We start from the raw sequence: 23229 nt of genomic DNA, 5'->3' as shown, positions 1-23229 counted from the left end.
CATTCTGCTTAAGATTAAATGAAACCGATCATCGTTACTAACGTACGCCTTATATTTGTATACTCTTTTTAATGTTGTTAGCTTAGTCTTGCAGTTTCAGCCAAACGTGACACATGTGACTGCAAGTGCAATCTACGAGCTTACTGCATGGTATGTAAGTAATATTAATTTGTTTGTATGTCGAATATATATGTTCACATATTACCTTATTTATATTTATCGAGTGCCTTGGCTCAAGGCGTTGTACAAAGTTTAAAAAGCGGTAACAAAATCCGAGTGCTCCTGCGCACCAGCTGATGTCCATCGCTCCATCAGTAGTGGACGACCCATCGGAAGTGTTCCCTCCTGCATCATTAGTCTCAACCCCACCGGTCATCATCCCGTCTAGCGATGTTTCGCCAAAGCGCATACTTACTATTATTTACAGTCAACAATATTATTGACAGTCAATATCGGCACCGTGGTGACAAGATGTTAATTCTCTCACCTAGTATAAAGGAGGTCTTGGGTTCGATCCCTACCGTGATGCCTGTATACTTGAAGTTTGCGTGTCTCTCTCCCCGTGGTCGTGCGAATTTTTCTCTTGGTCCTCTGGTTTCTCCCTCCACATTTAGAAACATGTAGTTAAAGTATTAGGCTGCTATTTTTTTCCACATGTTAAGCCATTTTGTTGAGCTATCATATGTGGCCAAGTCACTTCTTACAAAGAGCTATACAGCTCGGTGAGCCTTACCAGATAAAATAAAAATAAAAGTTATTTTTTGTATGCATGTTGCACTTCTTTTGCCCCGTACGTATCCAACCGTGCTTATCAGAGGTGTAAATCCAAGCATGCTTCTTGTGCACTTACCAGCTTTTGTTCTGTTTCCTTTGTCATTGTCCATGTTTCTTTTCCATGTGTCCATAGCAGGGGTCGTATATACGGATTAAAAGAAGCCCTGCCTAATGCTACCATATAATGACTTAAAACCGCTGTTTGCTGCAACAAAAATGTAAATTTGAGTAACCCTTAAGCAATGCATGTAATATTCACCCCATCCCCTACCATTGTATGAATTATGACAATTTTGGATTGTGATTTGATTCATTGTCTTTTTTACAGTCTTGTTTGCTTCATTCATGTATATTTTATGCTTACACGCATGATTTATAGTACGTATTGTGACCGGAAGAATTGATCTTAATCGGTGAATTGATTAATCCCTTACATGCCTGCTTTTTTTAGACCTCAACTGTCCGTCCCCTTCTCGTAAAAATTTCGTGTGTATGAGAGTCAAATCATAGTGAAACTGCGAGGCTGACACTCAATCAATGTCCAGCATGTCACATCACATTGTGTATGTGCCGTGGGTTATTTGTGGTTTTATCGAAAGCCTTGTCCAAATAGGCAGTCACCGGAATGGCCAAGGATCACACTCTATTAACATTAGCCCTCTTCTTGCTTTTAAAAACAAATGAAAGTTCACATTCAGGATGACGCCATTTTGCGACAACAATTTGGTTATACATTTTTATTTAAAGCTTTCGTGACTGCAGGGATTCATATTTTTGGTTCTTTCGGTAAAGTCACGTGACTTTACCGAAAGAACCAAGAATATAATTTGGTTATATTTCGTTCGGACTGTTATGAATAATTGCAAAAACAGTCATATAATTAATTGATAATAGTGTCCAGCTCTTTATTTATCGACTGCTGTATGAAGGGTTTTGTTTCCAAGCTGTGTCGGTTATGGGGTGTGGTTGACCATACTTTACCACGCTGGTCATTGCAGTTCGGTGAAAGTGGGGAGCAACACTTCGCCACGGGGAGCAATAGAATGTGTTGCACTACGTCTGCTGACTGCCACGTAACAGAGCCCCCCCCCCCACTGATGCCCATGACAATCTGGCGTGCATAGTGGTCACCCTCCCAAGTGCCGTCCAGGCTCAAACCTGCTTAGCTTCCAGGATCTCACGAGGTCAAGCGTATTCTGAGTGGTTTGGTTATAGCTATATATAAACACACACACACAACCTTGAATAACTTAAAAGTATTTGGTTCTCAGGTTTCTGTTTCTCTTTTATAAATATGACCGTCGTGAAAGCTTATTGTGTAATAGTTCTTTTATGATGCGTACCTTGCATGCGTTCTTGGTAACCACACACAATGAGAGAGCTTCACTGACCTAAAAAAAATGTTAAAAGCCACTCACGCTTTTAAATGTATTTGCAGAACCTAACCTTTAAGTCCAGCAAACCGTCGCCGAATCTGATATTACAAATCCCTGCAGCAGGAATGTTTAAATTGGTATTAGATTGTCATTTACAATTCAGATTTGTAATTCATCGCCAAAGAGCGCTCACATTTGTTTCATTAAACCGACGTGAATGTGGCACATTGCTCAGGAAGTCCAAATAAAATTGAGCCAATGTTTTCCACTTTCGCCGTGGAGATTGCCGCGACTCGATGATTGATGCAGAAGACTTAAACACTGCCATGCAGGCCGCCCCCACCGCTCCACCAAAAGACACGCGGAATTGATTACGTCTGAGTGTGGCCACTTCGGCGGGCCGGCGGTGCTCCCCCTGCGGACGCCGCGCTCGGCGGAGCCCGATTGAGACGCCGCTTATCGTTGCGGCTGGCGCGGAGCCAGCGCGGTGACGTAGCGCGACAGCCTTCGCCGGGTCCCGGCCTGCCCCCCCCCCCCCTGCCCCCTGCAGTTCATTAATCAAAATGTCCATTTCCATTACACTTCTTCTCACAGGCACCGGGTCCACGGTTTCCACGCGTTGCAGTCGTGGAACTCGCAGAGCGGAGTGGAATTCTTGTTCGTTGCATATGTTGAGCCATAAGAGGTGTTTTACACTTGGCTGTTAAATATTTGTAAAGTTAACTTTTTTTTTAAGCAACTCCTTCCAAGCACCGTTTGATATTATGCCTTTTTTTAAATGTAGTCTTATTTTCGAGGGCGCAAGCACCATGTAAAAGGCTTATAAAGGTGTGGATTATAAGAAAATATTGGCTTTATGAACATAAGTGAGTTAACTAAAGGGTTTCTAGTCACTGATATTTTTAGTGTTTTATGTTGCATATGTGCATATACGTGAGTTTTACTAATCGAAATCTGCAAAATATATACAGCTGCGTCCACAAATATTGCAGGACATTTGTGTGTGGGTTAAGTTATTTCAGTCGAACAAGTACACAGTGTTATTGTCTTGTAGTTGTACATGCTACAAGCCCAAGAGGTTATATATTGAACGTTCTACTTAAGAGTTCTGTAGGTTATTATGCGCAAGTCGTTGCGTCCTCCCACCTTGTCATTAAAAGTGAATTGCCACAAATTCAGGGTCGCCATGCAATTCTATTGAGGCTGAAGTTGTGGCTGGATGGGCCCCGCAAACCAATTGCACGTCACACGTAACGAAGCGAGGCTTCACTTCACCCACTCGCGAATGCTCGGTATAACATTGAGCTGTACATATTGAGCCTGAATGAGAAACCCCCCCCCCGCCACACACAAGGAGCGTTCTGCAGCTCAACCTGTCAGGAGAAGGAGGGTGGCCGGCCGAGACAATGCCAGTGCCCTTCAGCGGTGCCCCCCTGTCCCCCAGCCTTGACCCTGTGTTTCAGCACACGGTCAATTAGCGCGCTGACAGCTCAGAGGGGCGGGCGAGAAGGCTAGAAAGGTGGGTCTCCTGGGTCACTGGCTAGGTGAGGGTCCCAGCGCTGCTGTGGGAAGAGCCGGGTCCCACGGGCTCAGCCACGCGGCCGCGAGCCACGAATGCCTTGCGCGAGTGTGAAAACCGCGGCGCTGGGAGAAAAGAAAGGGTGCCGTTTGCGGTGACCTTTTTTTTTGCTTGCGCGCGCCGCGACCTTCTCCCACAATGGGAGCTTGTGTTGATCTCGGCGGCGGTGGCGGCGATCGTTTTCACGTACGCGGTAGCCAGCCATTCTCTGCCAAGATTTCGTCACTGTAATGGGGAGACATTGCACGTGCAGATGTGTACGGCGCTGTGCTGTGCGTGACTTTTGACGATTTCTTCAACCCGGACAATTCATATTACGCTCAATAACAGACGACGTTTACGGGCTATCATGGAATGTTACGTTGGATATTTGTGGTGTTGTTAACTACGGTGATTCTTAAGCTGATTGTGTATCTATTGACCATCTCTTGTCACCTTGTTTCATCATGAACTAAAATTTCCATCGTGCCCTATGAAGCGTTTGGTATATAAAAAATAAACCTCATCTCGCCTGTGGGTATGCTGCTGGCACCGAATCTGCTTTTATAAACACTTGAGGGGTGTTGAGTGCCTCATTAATTGGATTGTGCTGCCTTTTCCACTGGAAACGATGCAAGGGGCTTGTGCTCCTTCCCTCAAGGAGAGTTCAGTGCCCAAATATTCCTGACCCAGCCTCGGCAGTGATCATGAGTTGGCTTGTGCACAACCACCACATAGTTCTTTCCTCATGTGACTTTTTTTTAACAAGGTGCGATTTTTTTTTGCATGGAGTAAATGGTGCAGACTTGGGGAAGAAGATGGTCGCCCTCATTGGCTAAAGAGGTAGCGGGTTGGACTTCAGAAGCTGTGCGAACATCCATTGCTACAAATAAAAATCGTTAAGTTTTCCCTCTCTTTTACTTTGCATTAAAAAGAAAACACGGACAACTGTGGCTGAAAAAAATTATTGGAGAGCATTGTATCAGGAGTCCAGTGAATTTGTTCCTATTGTCAGTGAAATGGAACCTTACATCTCTTCCAAAGCCCTGTAGCTTTGGCTTGGCAGCTGCCTTTCTAGGCATTGGCAGATGATGTTTTGCGAGTAAAAGGGTAAAGATGCCTTCCTGAAATCTTTGCTCGTGCCACTGCTGTCCGAATGGCCTCCACTGGAGGCTATTTTGGCCTACTCTTCCACGTTGACGAGACGTCGTTGAAGAGGCGTGAGACTCCACACTTTGCCCCCAAATGACCGTGGCATTGCCACGGTCATTGGAAACTGCTGCACCGCACCGGGAGACCGACTCGGCGACCTCCAGTTGCGCAAGTGCGCACGACTACCACCGAGGTGGTGGCCACATTGAGGGACGTTTGCCAGTACCTGCCGTCGAACACCTGTCCTTGTAGGAATGCTTCTTTCTGCCAGGGCTGTGTGTGGCTTGCACTCAAATTAGCCTAGCTCTGGGAACATTTGCCTCCGTGCTCAGCACTGCAGGACCAGAAATGCAGGCCGAGACCCCCCCCCCTCCTCATCCCCTCTGTCATACTTGTTTGAATCCGTCGGAAGTGCGAGGCGAGGCAGTTGGCGTTGTCGCTGCGTAAAAGCATTGACTCCCCGGCGCCAACTTTACCTGTTTGATTATGCGGTTGTTTAAATCCACCGGGAACGGTCGATGTAACTTTAGGCGAGTCAATTCGTAGGAACTTGGGAGATGTAAAATGATTCAGCTCTCTCGGCGCCCCTTCGCTTAGCGGCGTAAGAACTTGTTTTGTTGCTCATTTGGTTCGAACGGTAAATCTGTCCCAGCCCTTACGTCGATTTGAATAGCATTGTGGGCGTGTGGTGTATGGTCCTACTTTGGTTTGTGCTTTTGCATGCAATTTACGTAGCAAAAAAAAAAGTTTATTTGAATGATTGTCAGAACGTTTGGATCCAGCGGCTGTTCATTGGTTAATGTGTATGTTTAGTTGTTTACATGGAGTATTTTTTGTTAAATAATGAAATATGGTACATGTTTTTTTTAAATTGATGAATATATGTATAGTATTTATGCATAAACTACTGCTCTAAACAATGGCCATTGCCCAGAATATTAGTTTATCAAATACATTTTATTTAACCATGTGAGAACTCAAGATACTAAAATAGTCTATTTTATAAGAGTCATCTGGGTAATTAAAATTACAAAAATAAAACGTATAATTGCAAGTACAGCAATGGAACAAATAGAAAATCGGCAAAAAATCAAGTGACACGTGAGAAATTGACACATCGCACAAACATAAGTCGGTATTAAACATTTAATTCTCCACGGCGGATGTCGGCAGAGTGTTAATGACGATATGGGCAAATTCTTGTCGGGCTTGAGCACGGTAACGGCAACGCTGCTGGGAAACGAAAGCAAACTGGCTCCTGGTCAATCTTTTCCTGAAGTCTGTCAGTGTCTTTGTCTCTGTTGGGTGACCATTGTCAAATGAACGGTCAAATACATTTGCTGAGATAGGGAAACCATCCTTACTGGAGCTGATATCCCTTTTGGCATTATCAGAATATCAGAATGTACCCGAGTTCACTCGCCAACAGTCTGGGCTAAAGAACACAGCCTTTGACTCGGTGGTGGCACGATGCTAACGCACAACCGCAAGCCCACTCTTGTGTAGCACAACGCCGCGTGGAAAAATCCCATTAAGCGTGTGGCAAACAATAACGGCAGCAACGTTACGAAACGTGTTTTTTGAGCGGCACAGAGTTAAAACTGCCAGCCCCCCTCCACGCAGGCTGCGGACGAACACACGCGCGAGAGAGCGCCTGCGCGTGCCAGCACGTTGCGCGTTTAATTGCGAGCTCGGCGGCCGGCGGACACAGCGGAGCGCAAGCACTCAGCTGCACTTGCTTGTTGTTGTTTTAATATCCCGAGAGCAGTGTTTTCGTTGGGTTATCTTACAACACGTCAGGAAATAAAATACCGTGGGCATTCAGAAGTTTGGTATGCGAAGCGCTAGTACCATTGCCAGCAAATTTACATTTTCTGTGGAGCGTGGCGCGATACAATCGCACACTTTTCCTTTATGCCTGCGCCGGGTTCCTTAAACTCGCAATAAAACCATAAGTTGTCAATAGGCATTAACGCGCGGACATGTTTGCATTAGCCCCTGGCTTCTTTGATAATGGCTATAATTATTGGGGCAGACTTTGCGGAACCTGCATTTCATTTTCTGAACACGGCAATCCTGCATTTAGCAGATTTCAGGGGCTCGCCTGAGCTCCTGTGTTGTAATGGAGAGCGACAGCACTCTGTTCTCATTATTTACTTTCGGACTCGCCGAGTGAAGTTGTGATCCTGTTTGGCCAAACGTGTGCGGTTGGTCATACGTTTTGAAATCCGGAGTCTCTCGTGATTACCGTTGTCGGAAGTGTTCCCTGGTAGCCTGTAACTCGGCAGGTAATGGGCGCAGACAAGCACAGGAAGCGCCCCAAATAAGGGCTCTTTCGAACCTGTAATCACGCAGGTCCTTTTATTTTAAGCACAGAGGAGGGGCAGTTTTTTTTTTTAAATTAGGTACATGCCTCGCTGTCGTGCGTCTTGAGAATTTCTTGAGACTATGAACGGTTATGTTCCCAGTAAACATGCAACGTTGGGGCAACGTTGGCACAACATTTCATGTTTACTGGGATGTTGTTTCAGCAAATTAATTTAGTTCAGAACTGCAAGGAGCCTTGCACGCATGAAATGCTTATCAAAGTTTTTGCTGTAACGTGCAAAGCTATTTTACGTACATATTTTGGTTTGGAATATGACCCGAGTGTCATCCTTATTGTGCGAATATGACAGAGGTAAACATACATTACGAGTCTTATTTGATCTTTTTTTATTGTGTTGTATGTTCACCTTTAAGGTACTGTATCCATTCCCGGTCTGTTTATGTTTGAATGTGCTCTTCCCCCTTAAAAAAAATACGATGGTCCCCAATAGATTTAATCAAAATACGTCTGTTTTGCAAAAGTACCCGCATGCAAATGCAACCACCACTGGGTTTTTCAAACCAGCTGAATCAACAGTGAGATCCTGAACCAAAATTCTTGTCTCTATATCAGTCCAATGTTTAAAGATGTCGTATATAACGTGAAGCTATATTATTTTAGTCAATAATGTACATCGAGGCTTCAAAATGGCTGCCTGCCAAACTATGTATAGCAATACAATGCATGCATAACATGCCATAATAGACAAAGATGAAAACCATAACGACTGTAGGTTTCTAAGTTTCCATTCGTTGAGCATTTTACAACGCATTTTAAAATCCACAAACTACGGGTTGGATGTGCTCTCTTTGCTTGCAGCACAAATTTGTGAATGGATACATTGTGGTGCGTGTGTGTGTGTGCATGTATGTACGACTGTAAATACATGAAACTTTAATCTGTTGGCTTTGGAGGTGTAATATTTTAATCGTGCACGCTTGCCAGGTTACATCTCTACAACCTCAGCAGCAGAAGTGCGCTGAGGGAGAGTGCGCTCATTTTCTCGGCTCTGGTTCTTGGATAGTAAAGCGTATGCTCTCATTATCGTCACACTTTGCGCAATGCAACTATATCAGTGTTGCCGTGCTCGGCCGCCACCCATGCGGCATTGCCTAATTCTCTGCTGATTCCGTGAAATGACACGTGGAGCAAAGACTCTCGGAAAAGAGTGTGCGTGAAGGGCGAGAGAGGGGGTGGCGGTTTTGGGTGAACGCACCACGCAGTTGTATTCGTTTTTCCTTTTCCACGCTGCCTTCATCATCACGGTTGCCACTGGTCTCGTGTGGCGGGGAGCTGAAGTGTATTTTTAGTGTTTCAACGTGACGCGCACGCACGCGGTGAGATCCTGGGTCAGCCCCTCCACGCCCACCAAAATCTGCCCCCCCACCCCACCCCGCCCACCCCACCGACCTCTGTGCTCTTTTGACAGGAGTGCGACCAGGTGCACATTGATGATGTATCGTCGGACGACAATGGCCAGGATTTGAGGTGAGGCCCCGCCCCCTGCGCCCCGCGCCGGTGGCACCGCGACGAGGGCGCCGCTCCCAACGCTCCGCTCGGTGGCTATCTCGCGTCGCCCCCCCACCCCACCGAGGCCGCTTGCCTCTCTCCCCTCTCTTATGAAAACACGACCCGCTGCCTGCGGGGCCCCGCGGGGAGCCCGCAGCTGCCTCGCCGAGTCTTGGACAGAACCTCCGCTTTATCTACGTCCTCATCTCATCCCACAAAGTTTCGGGATCCCCGCGGATGGCTCCCCGGCCCGCGGCTGCGCCGACCAACGTGTACATGTTGCACGCTTGCACAGTCGCGCTCCTGCGTGCGCGCAATGGCAAAATAATCGCCCGTTTCGCAATACAGACGCCGGGACGAAGTGCTGTAGTGATCGGCTGATATTGGCTGCCGTGGAACAGTTTGGGTGTTCCACATAGACAAGGATCCCCCATCTAGTCTTAACAGACCGTTGAGGCAAGTGCTGTTAGCGAGCGCCTATGGAAGGCCGGCACGGCACGCGAGGGGGGTGAGTGGCCAGCTCCATGCCCAACCGCCATTGGCTCCCGAGTGGTGATATTTCCACAGCGCACCAGGTACTCATTTGAGGTTGAGTCGACCTAGAGGAGGCCCAGGAACGGTGCAGACGATCGTCACTGGTGTTGGCCGTGAGATGGGAATTAAACTCTGGTCGCCGAGTTCGAAGCGTAAATCCGCTAATCACTGCGCCACCACTCCCCACAATGCACACACTCGGAACTGTTTGGTTGTTCAACAACGGACACACAACTCAACTGTGTTCCACAACACGGTTTGGGTGGCATGTACTCGCTCTGCGAATAACCTACCACCTCCTCCTACCTCTGATTCCCAGTGCTAACGGCAATGTGTACATGACAGCACACCGCTCTAGGTACTTATTTTAGGCTGAGTGGCGCTAAGGGAGGCCATGTAAGGTACAGATACTAATTACACTGAACACACAAGGCGCAAACATACAGACGCACGGTCACAAGTTCATGCTCTCTTGCATGCCATAGTGCTCACGCATGCCTTAATTTTAGAATCTCGAAATCATTGCTCCTTGTCCTGTAGCTTTAAGAAAACAAAAAATTATGCAGAAATCAGATTTCTAGTTGTCATTAGATTTCTGTTTTTGTTCGTTGCAATCTTTTAGAAAATGATACGTAGAATACAATGAGAGTTCAATTTTTGTCCTCCGTTGTTTTTGTTAGCGAACAAAAACATTGATTCTGCGTACGTTGTTATGAAATGGTGAGGCTTTGCCAAATTATATTTTTTTCCAGTTATTGAGGTTTTCTATAAACGCTTCCTTTGATGTATTAATATTATTATTCTTGTCATGTCTTTATAGCCTTCGTACGTGACAGCACCTGAATGTCTTTCAGGGTAATTTAGGAGGTGTTTGCTCACTTGCGCACAATTAAATTGGCCTCCACAACCATAAACAATGGCCTCTCTCAAGAAGGGTGCTGTGGGATATTTCCCGCATGGCCGAGCGAGTTGATGCTTGATTCTTGACGACGTGCCCATAATGCATTGTCATGGGATCCAGAGGCTCAATTCTGCGACCCCATGGATTCAGAGGAAAGCGCCCTACCTCAAGACCACCCACTCACCAGTGTTGTATATTGTCTTTTGTATTTTTCACAACTCTCTCCCACATTCCTTCTGCCTGGATTATGTGTGTGTTTGTTTGTGTATCTGTGTATGTGGAGAGGTAGTGTAACGGTTAGCGCGCTGCGCTACGAACCTGGCTACCCGGGTTCAATTCCCGCTCACGGCTAACACCAGTGACGATTATCTGAACCAGTTCTGGGCCTCCCATAGGTCGACCCAGCCTTAAATAAGTACCTGGTGCAGTGTGTAAACATCACCACTCGGGAGACAAGGGCGGCCGGGCGTGGTGCTGGCCGCCCACCCCCTCGTGTGCTGTGCGGGCCTTTATAGGTGCTTGCTAACAGCACTTGCCCCACGAGTTTAAGGCAATACGGGGGATCTTTGTCTTTGTGTCTGTGTTTTTCTGCTTATATGGCGAGTGGTGATATAGAAGTCTGTGCACCCCACTACTAGAATCCAGGCAAATCCTCTTCAACGCATGATGTTGATTCTAAATGTGGAAGGAAAAACCGGAGGACCCGGAGAAAAAGCCACACGGGGAGAGAGACACGCAAACTCCAAATATGCAGCTGGCATCAGGGTCGGGATCGAATCCACAACCTCCTGTATACCAGGCGAGGGAGATAACATCTCGCCACCGGGGCAGTCTCGGGAGGGCCAGGGTCCTTCATCAATGAATTCCAGGAGCAGTAGCCAGGGTGGCATTTAAGTTTGCGATTACACTTATATACTGGTACATTCTAATTATGCAACTGTTATCAGTGACTACCAATAGTCTTGTGTTTTGTACATGTGATGAGCAGAGGTTACTAATTTTATCAAAGGTCTAAGGTAGGCTCGGTTTAGATGATCTGAGCACGTGTTGAGCAGAGGCTATGAAGATGCGATGAGGAAGGTTAATGTAGACGCGACCAGTGCAGGGGCAGGAGATCGAGGGTGAGGGTGGGAGAATGTGGTGGACTGGGGTAGGAGGGTAGTGGATGGGACTTAAGAGGAGAGGTGCAGAAGAGATTGTCTTTCTCCATGTTCCCCTGAGCAGCCGACCTCATGTAATTACGTGACATTTTGGCTTAGATGAAGCAATGACACAACAACGTTGTGGGGGGGGGGGGGTAAAATTGAAAATGAAAGAAAAAAATCTGGTCCTGCATGAATCATAACCACAGCTGTCTTTGTTCGGAGTGCAATCCGTGTGACATTATTGGGCGGTAGCAGGTTTCGAGTGCAGCCTCGGCTGCATTAATTGCTCTCACCTCATCGGCTCGGGGGTTTCGCAACGAAGAGAGACGTCCAACATTGGTGCACAAAGGGGGTTGGCTTGGCAGATGTTTAATTTCCATTCCGTGGAAATGAAACGGCAAATGACAATACGCCACTGTGAGTCCATCGCTTGTTTTTAAAAGGGAGGCAGTAGAAGCCGGACCATCGCCAAAGTGTATTCCTGTGTCATGTTGGTCTGCAGCCATAGCACATTGCGGCTAGAATCTCAAGAGCCAAACGGGCTCTGGTCTGGAAGTACTTGAATTAGTAACCACCAAGGAACCATAAATTGCCCTAGGTAAGCAGCATTAAGGTGATTTCCTCTCTAAGCCATCATTCAAGTGATATACCTATGCAATACTGAAAGGAGACGGAAGCCAACAAAGCGTTGTCTGACTTGTGCATGTTGATCTTACGAGCTGCTTTATTCACCTTGGGAATCTATGTATGTGAAGCTTCTTTGTAAATTATGAAATATGGTTGTGTGTGCGTGCATGTAGCGGAGAGTGGTAGTGTAGCGGTTAGAGCTCTGCCCTACGAACCTGATTTCCATTCCCGCTCATGGCCAACACCAGTGACGATTATCTAAACCAGTCCTGGGCCTCCCCTAAGTCGACTCGGCCTCAAATGAGTACCTGGTGCGTAAACATTGCAACTAGGGAGACAAAGGCCGTGGTGTAGCCCCCCCCCCCCCCGTGCCGGCCTTGCTAGGTGCTCGCTAACAGCAGTTGCCCCAACAGTCTGTTAAAGGCGATACGGGGATCTTTGTGTTTTTTGTTTGCATGTACTGTGTATACATTTGGCCTGTATTGTTTGACTTTCCCGCAATGCATTGAATTGTCATGGTTCAGGAATAAATTACCTCTTTGTCTCGTTGGTTGCGTCTCATTAGATCTGTTAGCCTAAAGGTGGTGCAAGTTACTGGCACGATTCGATGCTGGCATCGTGATACATGATTACATTATACTTTTAATTATTCAGGTAATCATGACACGTGTCATCAGCATTTCTCTGAGTATGAAATAAGCTTGATTTTTAAAAACATAGTAGAATCGGAAAACATATATATGTTCAACTTCTTTCGCACCGTACGTGGCCAAGGCGATGCTCAGAAAGTATTATTCACGACATTGACATAGCTATTAAGAAAAGTAAAAACAACACCTCAAATTGTAATTTCCTGGCATGTGTCCGAGTAAAAGCGGCGTTGACGCAAATGCAACATCCGTTTGTACGTTACTATTTTTGAACTCCTTTCGCACCATACGTAGCCGACCGTGCTAATCGGTGACGCTCGCACGCGGCCGTGCGTTCGCATACGCGCAATGCGGGGGAGAGCCCAGGGCCACCGCCCTTGCCATGCTGGTTCCGCCGCGGCATCGCGTCGCTGACTTTGTTTTTTTGCTTGCGCGCGCATGTGCGTCTCGCTCCTTCCCCCGTTGTTGCTTGGCCGCAGCACGTACAACTTCGCCACGGACGGATTCCACGCGTCGGCGACGAGCGCCAACCTGTGCCTGGCCACTGGCGTGCGCGGCGGCGTCGACTGGATGAGGAAGCTCGCCTTCCGCTACCGGCGCGTCAAGGAGATCTACAACAGCTACAAAAACAACGTCGGAGGCGAGCACCGCGGCCCTCCTCCCGCGGAATTAAACGAAATGCGTTTTGTGGATGGGCTTTTTCCGTTGACAGTGGAGCGCTGGCGAAAATAACAAAGCTCAAACACGTTCATCGTTTAATACTGCTCGAATGAAGAAACGATATGTGACAAGCGAAGGGTTTTGGAAATGGCCTTACTTCATCCCAGAGAGAGAGATCTCTCAACTAAGACGTGTTATTGACAAACGTGTGTAGAGTTTTTGTTATTTTTCTTTCCACGGCTGAACTGCTTATGTATAAGTGTGTTTTTATTATTATTAAAAATTTTAACCAAAATTGTCAATCACGTAATTTGCCTTTTGGATAGATTGGCCCTCACCATGGGAATTTTGAATTTCCTTTGCTGGCTCGCAGACTACATGAAGTGCTGAGAAATAGAGATGAGCAGGAGATGATTTTTGATATGACTCCATCCCCGTTGTGCTATTAACGGTCATGTCACAAGATTAAATAACACCCTTTACAGCTCCCTCAGTCGCGTCATGCCAGAACTGCTTGGGCCTAAAGTTACATGTTCATTAAGCCTGCCACGGTTTATATTTGTTCGCTCACACTCTTAATCATGTTTAGTTTACGCACTTAATCTGTTATTGCTGCGGATTGTCACAACTATGTGGCGTTTTCAGGTTTCACTTTTTCGCAGTCGATATCGGGGCTGACTGATGTCAAAGTGTGAAATATTAAACTCTATAATTACATTTAAATAAATACTACATAAACGAAATCAAAATTTTCCATCGCTCTGGTGATGCAAATAATTAATCGCTCTTTGCAAGTGTGAATTAGCAACTTGCCAAGACATTCATACACTTGCAACCCCTTAAATTATTTCACAATAAAAAAAATAATCGTGTTTTTACATTTTTATTTCAGTACTGCGTGTTTTTTTATCAACGCTTAAGCATTTTTTGTTCACTCGACTCCGTTGTAGTTTCACAAGCTTACTTTTTGTTCACTCCCTCGCGCCGAACTCCACGTTCGAAACACGGGGGTACCCAAAAAAGGCGGAGAAAGGGGGGCCGCGTTATTTTTCGAGAAAACACGAGCGCCGTCGGTGCTGCTCCTCGAGAGTTATTTTTGTAAGCGCCCGCCGTCGCTTTCCTGTTGTTGTTGGAGCAGGCCTCCTCGGGCCACCGAAGCGGGACGCCTGGCTGCAGCTGCGCGCAGAGATCGAGGCCCTCACCGACTCCTGGCTCACGCTCGCCCTCAAGTCGCTCTCGCTCGTCCACTCCCGGTCGGTCCAGACGCCCCTGCACCACGCTGTGCCCCCCCCCCCCCCGTCAGATCGCTTAGACTCCTCGTCTCATTGTCTCGTTGTTATTGTTGTTGGTTGTTGTTTTTAAAGACGTGTGCTGCCTAAGAATGTTTTTTCAGGCCCAATTATGCCTATGAACAAGTCACCTAGAATGTAAATGATCTTGTCAGGTCTCAGAAGCTAAGCAGGCTTGAGCTTGGATAGTGCTTGGATGGGCAAGCACCAGGTATAAAACAGGTGTTATAGGCTGCTGCGAGGCTAAGTTATCAGCAGGGGGCAGTACAGCTAAATATTTTGTTGTACTGTACTCGACTGCAATGTCTGTGTTCCTGGCCCATTTTTTGTGTGATCACACTTGTCGAACACAGGCCCACAAACCCAAGCGGCCAAATAAAATCCACATTTAAGGGTAATGGAGACATACACACCTTACAAATGAGACGGAACAAGCAAGAAGAAGCAATGCAAACAAGATGTAAAAACGAGACAAAGAACTAATTTATTCTTGAATCAAATCATGGCCTCGTATAGTGGCAAATCCGTCGAATCGCCGATGCGATTGAACCGTTACTTGCTTGGGTGATGAGTAACAAACGGCACCCCCACCCCGCTTGGATAGAGCGGCGCATTTCTTCCGCCAATAAAATCGTGCGTGCCTTGTGCACTTAATTAAAACAGCACGAACGTCCGCCAGAACTTTTATTACCCAGCTTAACATCACAGTAATTAGCAACGGCGGTGGGTTCTATAGATAAAGCGCATACGCTTGAGCGGCTTGTGGGCTTTGAGTGCTCGCGCGGTGAAAGTAGATTGTGGGCGTTGTTGCGCTAACTGATGCTGACACTTGATGGCCTCTCGCACAGGTCAAACTGCATCAACGTGTTGGTCACCACAACCCAGCTGGTGCCAGCCCTGGCCAAGGTGCTTCTCTACGGCCTGGGAATCGTGTTCCCCATAGAGAATATTTATAGCGCAACAAAAATAGGTAAGGACCACAACTCATATTCTGGCCAGCTTGCGTGTAACTTGGGTGTAACAGCCACGTCCGCGCTTCCCTGTTTAGTGCGCCTAATTGTGCCACCTTTTAAAGAATGTCGCAGTGGGTAACACTTCTTGTGCCTCATAGTAAGAAGAGCCTAGGTTCAATGCCTGACTCGAGCACCACCTCTCTGTGTGGAGTTGATATGTTATCTTATACTGCATGGGGTTTTCTCTGGGTTCTCCTGTTTCCTCCCTATTGATAAAAAAACCACCCATAAAATGTCACAGGTACTCGCCAAAAATCCCAGTGCCATATAATTACCTGCAAACTACCCAATTGGAATTTACAGATAGCAACTTTGCCTTCTCCTGAAAAACTTGGCAGGACCCTCCAGGAGAAGAGGTGTGATTCAGTTGAGGCTTTCCTGGGTAAACAAGCACAATTATAACTATTATAGATAGTATAATAGGCGTGCGTTGCTTGATTATATTTACTAATAAGCATGATGTCGCATATCTGACTCGCATCCGCCCTGACCAATTAACTGCCCACACCCGCTTTAATCCAGTATACCTATACCTCAGGCCCCAGCTAGTCAGATATGCAATGTTCTACTGTCCATAAAGTTATGTGGTCAATTTTATTTATTCACATGTGGGGCTTGGGTAATGGTATCGGTCAGAAAGTGGCCTCCGCTAAAAATGTAACATGGAAGTCTGTTAAAACTGGACCATTGGCAATCTCCGAATCATCATTAGACCTCCTTTGCCAGTGCCAAAATATAATAGGGTTTTTCCCATTTTTTCTGGCAACAAAACTGAAACCTTTTTACAAGGATTCATGTCTGCATTAACCACAATACCTGCAGTCAAAATGCAAACAAAAAACATACTATGATAATATATGCATTTTTCTTAGCTCTTTCGGTAAAGTCACGTTGAAGGGAAACAATAAAATAATAAAATATATATAAAACAATAAAAATTCTCACGACGTTTCGACCATAATACAAACGGTCATCATCAGGTGACGACCGTCATCATCAGGTGACGACCGTTTGTGTTATGGTCGAAAAGTGAGAATTCACGTCGTGAGAATTTTATATATATTTTATTATTTTATTGTTTCCCTTCAACGTGACTTTACCGAAAGAGCTAAGAATATGAATTACTGCAGTCACGAAAGCTTTAAATAAAAATATATGCATTGTCCTTGAAACTGATTGGTCCACACCAAGCGACGGCTTTCTTTTGAGCCTCGACCCAATTGGTGCTCGACCACATGACGCCAAAAGGCCAAAAGGCGTCATCTGGAAGCAGGTATTGTGGTTAATGCAGACATGAATCCTTGTAAAAAGGTTTCAGTTTTGTTGCCAGAAAAAAAGGGGAAAACCCCTATTATAAATCTCCGGATCATCGAGCCATATAGACATCTTGGCTCAGGAAACATTACCTGCTCACTCCCAATTCAGTTGCTGACATTTTATTTGCAGCCGTCTGAAAAGCAGGCAACCCCCCCCCCCTCCGCCCGGTTCATAAATATAAACAAAACAGAATTAAGTATTTCAATTAAATTGGATTTATGGGAAACTTGTTATATTTCATAATTACAAGGGACAGGCCGCTTTGTTTTTTGGACTTTTTGGACTTTTTGGCGAGTGGTTTGTGTCGGTTTGAACATTCTGTGCTATTGCAGACAGTTGGTCAGCCCGCTTGAATTATTTACGTATTGCATAAACGCGCGTGTTTTCTCTTCTTGCTTGTAGTTGCACGATTAAGTCCATCACCATTCCTTTAGAACAACATTTTTAATGTTGGCTGTAAATGTCGTCGCTCGAATGTTGGTAACGCCTAAGCATGCCACAAGGAGAAAAAAAAACGAATGCCAAAAAATCTGCGTTCCTTCGAAAGGAAGCTCATTTGCTGGGTGTGCTTGGGCACGCCCCACGATTTTTTAAGCGATTTGTTTGGTGGATTGCACAGAGACAAAGCCATCAAATGCGTGAGACACCCACCCACATGGCAATGAGATATAGTGCCTGTAACAGGTAGCACATAAAGTCGTTTTTTTCTGACCTTGTTGGTGGAGATAATTGTGTGAGCTTACTCAAGCCACTCACATTTATCACTACATTATATTTAAAAAAAAAATCTAAAAAAGCACTGGCATTATGTCCCAAGCAGGATGCGAGTGAAAAATACATTGATACTCAGCGAGGCATCCCCGGGTGAATAAAATTGTTATTTATGCATTCTCTTGTTTTTTGCGAGTGAAAGTATTACAGCATATATAATTTTGCATAAACTGTAGTGTGCTTAGGGTCGCTGAGTATTGTGTTGTTGTTGCAGGCAAAGAGAGCTGTTTTGAGCGCGTAGTTTCGAGGTTTGGCAGGAAAGTTGCATATGTTGTGATTGGAGATGGGCAAGATGAGGAACAGACATCCAAGCAGGTAAATAACCCTATCCCTGTGTTTTCCCCAGGCAAAGAAAATTGCTTTGAGCGAATTATGTCCCGGTTTGGCCGGAAGGTAGTGTATGTGGTTGTGGGCGACGGCGTAGAAGAAGAGCAGGCCTCAAAGAAGGTAAACAAGGAGTCGCCGAGCAACCGACTGCACTGCCAGGCTGTCACACTCTTCCCTGGAGAGCCATGCCACTCGTGTCGTTGTCGTCTTAACGGAAAACCACGAAGGTTTTGAATAACGTGACGGCAACGAAAATAGTTTTCCTTCGTAGCGTTGGAGCGAATGTGATAATGCCGTAAATATGAAAGGTGTTGTTCACGATCGCGGGAAATTAACGTTCGAGTTGAAAAGCCGACTGACACGGCAGAAGCCTCGGCATTGAATCCAAGCGGGAACCCTTAATTGTGCCGGATTCTTCGAAGCGTTTGTTTTTATTGAATTTGACCTAGCTCCCATCTGAGTCTAAAATGTATGAAATGTCACCTATTGACACTTTTAAACCACCCATAAATTACTGCAAGAGCTGCTGAATCTTAAAGTGTTGGTGCAATAAGCCGAACATTCCAAAGTGATTTTTCATGACCCTCATGAAAAAGTGTCTTGAGACTATTAAGGCTTTCCTGAAGAAAGGACATTTATTTATACGTATTCTTAGAAAATAATTAAAAGCATATATAATATAACATGAACATATAATTAGGTTAATTGTCAATCCGCTACTCAATTTAGGCCTCCGTATTCCTTGTCGGCCACGGGAGTTGGTTGACCATACCTCACGACGCTCGTCAGTGTGGGTTAGCAAAGGGAGAGGAGGGATGGCGGTTGGACGACATGGATGGGGGTGGGGGAAGGGGTGGAGCAGTTACCAAGATCGGTTCAGACATCACTCGCCACTCATGTTAGCCACGAATGGAAATCTAACTGGGGTCGTTTGATTAATGGGGCAACGCCCTATCCAAAGTGCCACCGCTGTGCCTCTTAGAAATCAACGTCACTTAACGAGAATAACAATTCCCAGACTGTCCTGCACGGGGCCAACGTGCTGAGAATTGACACAGCGCCCCCCCCCCCCCGCCCATCTTTACCATAACCTTTGAAGCCCCCTGCACAAACGCCAGCATGAGGGCCTGCGTTCCACCTACGCCCGTACAGGTACCGCGCTGGCGCGCGCCTTCCTCATGAGTCCGAGCCGTGCGCCCGGCACGTTCCCACGCTGGAGTTACGTTCTGGCTCAGTCGCTCGTGCAGTCCGCCCCCGTTTTTTTTTTGTTCTTTTGCCGCGGCTTCGCAAGCGCTGGACGACAACAACACGCGGGGCGTCAACTGCGAAAAGTTGGCGTTCGCCGAAAGTTTTAACGTATCAGTTTCCACGTTTTTAAAGTTTTTAAGCCGTTCCAAAGTACACATGGGAGAGACGTGGCTTGTGTTACATTACTTTACCATCGGCAAATTCCATATACGTTTGTACTTTTGTTTTGGATGTTTTCAAAGTGTATCCTATCAGAGAGTTTTCAGTGTTTGCTTAAAATCAGTACGAATATTTTAAGGTCAGTGCTCATGAAATAACACGATGTAGATGGAGGTGGTAAGCTTTGATGAAAACATGATCCAAAACTACTGCCGTTGTGCGTTTTTTTCTTCCCAATTCAAATGTGTTTTTATGCCTTGATGAGGTCTCTTATTCTATATTTCTTATAAAATCATGGTTAATATGTCGTACGAAAACTAAAATCATGGTTATTATGTTGTTCACTGTGAAGAGGAAAACCTGATCTCCTGTGTTGAGCTTCATGGTAAATTGAGGATGGGGTATCTTTGAAAAAAAGGCTCAAACCTACGTGTATATATTGATTTTTAACCAGCACTGATTAAACCGTGACTGCATACACTTGATGCCTCGTGAAAACTGGATGACGATGCTATTGCGTAGGCATTTGCCATACAGCTCCGATGCGTTTTCGGGTTGCACTGCAAAGTTGTTCGGCATGGTATCTTGACGTTCCACTGCAGGTACTTGGAACTCTCAGTTTTGCCGACGAAGCTTCTCTATCGCGTGGAGCGAAACGTCGGGCGCTGTGCCGAGCAACTCGCGGCACAAACCCCCGAAACCCGTATCGGAGAGAGCCGAATAAAGCGATGCCGTTGCACGCGAACGTCACCCGAACACTGCGAGTGTTAACGGACGGCTCTCCTCTTTCCGCCAGCATAACATGCCGTTCTGGCGCATCTCAAGCCACTCGGACCTCATGGCCCTGCACCACGCCCTGGAGCTGGAGTACCTGTAGTGCCTGCGGTTGAGTCGCGCCGCCGCCGCCGCCGCCACCGCCGCCACTGCTGTCGTCCCCGGAGCTCAAGACGCCTGGACTCGGTGGAGCCGAGTGAAGAAGTCTCTTAGCCCCAGGCTCCGACGGCTTGCGCGAAGCGAGACTTCGCCCGTGCCTCGCTCTGCCACGGCGGGACACGAGAAGTGATTTCTCTTTAACACACACACAACAAAAAAAAAATCTATGTAGAATTTTGTTCGCCCCCGGGACGAAAGGGGACCTATGGTGGAACGGAGCTTACTTGATGTTACCAAGGATTTGCATGGACCCTTTTTACGTCCAAACCGGCCTGGCAGAAAAAGGAGGTGGTCTGCAAGACTCGCGGTGGACTTGGGATGAAGCCCGGAGTGTTTCTTCAGCCACAGATGTGGTGTTTTCTGTTTTTTTTTTTTATTCATTGTTTCAACAGTGGCTTGATATCTGCTCTTAAGTGCTCAAGTAACAAAAAGGCTACATTACAAATGACAGACACAGATGGAGAAATCAGAATGTTGACAACTATAAGAGAAAAGTGAGGGGGCGGGGGTGGGTTGGTGGGGTGGGGGTCTGTTATTAAAATGTGTTTGCGAAGATGTAAACCGTTGTAATGTATTTATTGTAATTTCCCCCGCTCCCCCCCCCCCCCCCCGTCATTTGCTGAAGGTACGTAAAAAAAGGATATGTTGTAAAAAAACAAACGCAGAACCTGCATCGACAATCAAATGTACACTTCCTGCCGTCATTTAACCCATTGTTTAAAAGAAAGGGGGGGAGATGGAAACGAAAAGGAAACATTAAAAGGTCGTGACGTGTAAGGGGGGGGGGGGCGGGCCTGTGTGTCGGCATTGAAAATGATAAATCACGTCGGCATATGCTTCTGTCGTGCCACGTTTTTCACGAATTACTACTATGTCACAATGCATCGTGGGTAAATATGTAGATACAAAATAAAATTAACTTCCGTCCTTGTTTGACCAAAATGCGTCACTCGAAATCAAAGCTTCTAATAATTTGTGACTGTTAATGATAATGGCAGACACGCGGAATTGTCAGTATATATATTTTTTAATTGTCGCCTTTCGTGTATCTTTTACTGTAGAAATTGGAAGCTGATTTGTAAATTGATCTGTTCCGTGCATTTAAGAGTAACGTATTTGTTGTTTAAAAAAAGACCTAAGGTTGAAGCAAAAAAAAAACGTTTTGTAAGTAAAGTATGGAAATATGTGATATTCCCTTTGTGTGTAGAAAATCAATATTATCAACTTGGACAGCATCTGTCAGCATTTAGAATGTTCTACCTTGTTCGCTGCTGCAGCAAACTGTTTCCTATGCAATTCAAGCATGACGTTTATAGGCGTAGGTATTTTTTAAAAAAATAATTAGACAATATTGACTGGTGCCTTTTATTACCAAGCGGTGCGCTGTTCAGCAATTGAGTTGAAATCTCTAATTGTCAGCACTCGAGACTAAATAAACTCTCAACTGTGATTGTGCGATATTTAGCTTTAAGTCCAGCAAATGTTGTGGCTGGCATTAATTGAAAAAAAGCAAAACAAAACGCCTTCTGTTTGGAAAATTCATTATTTGTTGCATTTAAGTTGTTCAACTTTTCCTGTATCTTTCCCAGAATGAATTACTCCGTGTGCGTTATTGAAAGCCGGATAAATGTAAAACGTCTTAAGCAACAAACTTAGCCGTGTCCAGTTTTGGTGAAATGAATGTTTGCGAAGTTCCCTTAAATCAGGGCTGCTCAACTTTTGACGTCGCTGGGGTTCGTATTGAAAGCAGATTAAATTAAAAAAAGGTGGCTCGCGTTACAATTATTTTGAGTGCGAGCTTTGCCGAAAATGAACATCCGCGAATATGAACAAAAGTGGCATGCACGAGCACGAACTATATTGAACTTTACAATTTGCATTACATTTAACAAGTGCATGAATGTGTTGGCAGAAGGAATTTAGCAGTGAAAGGTTACACATTGAGCAGCCTTGCTTTAAGTGCATTCGGGTCACGCTGTGTACGGAAAGAGGATCGTTTATTGCCACCATATGAATAGGAGCTCCATTCTCAAAATGTCCCAACGTTTCGTTGTCCGCAAAGCATTTTACATCGCTCTGCTGTGTATGTCTGTTGGAAACTGGCTTCTGATTGTAGATTCAAAGGGACATGCTTTTGACTTTTCTAACATTTGAGAGAAGTACATTTGAAAAACAATAACCAGGTGCTCACACGCGCTAGATGACGACGCTTGAGCAAGCCGTCCCGGTTCTCGGGCCGTCCTGTCGGCGTGGGGTTTGTCACCTTCCCTCCCTCACCCCTCTCCCCCCCCCGAGTCAAAACAGCCGACTGCTGCGACATCCAGGCGAAGGGTGGCAGAGGCCCCTTTTCCCTCCCGACGCTGACCTCGTAAAAGCTTTGCTTTGTGAACTGAAACATTTCAGGGTGACGTGGTGTAGGAGTTTGCCCTCCTCCATACACACTTCTTCGTTTAGTCACGCGGATGAGCGAGTTGGCCGTCACTATGACCCGAGTGGGATGTGTGACGCTTGCCTTCCATTTGTATTATATATTGCGTGTTCTAGTCTGGGAAAAAAAATTAACAGGAGCCTTGCAATATGTTTAGCTAATTTAATAAAAATGTTGTTTGAGATGACACCACTTTTTGTCCTGTGACCGGATGTTGTCTTTGTTCATTTCAAATAGCATATTTCAATGAGTCAATTTTTTTGGTTGTATGTTGAATGACATTTTACACTATTAATTTACTTATTAATTCAACGTCTTTATCTAAAAATTTAAGTTGAGAGCAGGGGCGCAGCAGTTAGCGCTTTACACTAAGAACCCCTGTAACTTAAGTGTGATTCCTTGCCACAGCTAATATCCATGGCGAGTGCTATATGAAGTTGTCCTGGGTCCCCTCCCCCCCCCCCCTTCATCTATCCATTCTCTCCAGCAC

The 23229-nt window shown here is 45.8% G+C and overlaps 1 protein-coding gene across 19 annotated transcripts in view; it reads left to right on the top strand.

The window, feature by feature from the left end:
- The window catches only part of LOC116942691 (protein phosphatase EYA1-like), a 153949-nt gene extending 131018 nt beyond the window's left edge, over nt 1-22931 (top strand). For 18 of the 19 annotated variants that reach the window (XM_076067299.1, XM_076067298.1, XM_076067300.1 and 15 more), the window contains 6 exons: nt 8658-8716; nt 13074-13234; nt 14393-14507; nt 15392-15513; nt 17991-18091; nt 20175-22931. In XM_076067299.1, the coding sequence (XP_075923414.1) occupies nt 8658-8716; nt 13074-13234; nt 14393-14507; nt 15392-15513; nt 17991-18091; nt 20175-20255 (639 nt within the window). In that variant the 3' untranslated portion in view covers nt 20256-22931. Of the gene's footprint in view, nt 1-8657; nt 8717-13073; nt 13235-14392; nt 14508-15391; nt 15514-17858; nt 17960-17990; nt 18092-20174 lie in introns of all 19 variants that reach the window. The other variant, XM_032954933.2, reaches the window with a different exon arrangement.
- The last annotated feature ends 298 nt before the right edge of the window (nt 22932-23229 follow it).

The sequence above is a fragment of the Petromyzon marinus genome, chromosome 15 (genome assembly GCF_048934315.1).
Source record: "Petromyzon marinus isolate PM22_M1 ecotype Great Lakes invasive population chromosome 15, UKy_Petmar_22M1.pri1.0, whole genome shotgun sequence".
NCBI lineage: Eukaryota > Metazoa > Chordata > Hyperoartia > Petromyzontiformes > Petromyzontidae > Petromyzon > Petromyzon marinus.
Note: the sequence above shows the minus strand (reverse complement) of the source record. Positions and strands in the feature narration are given on the sequence as shown.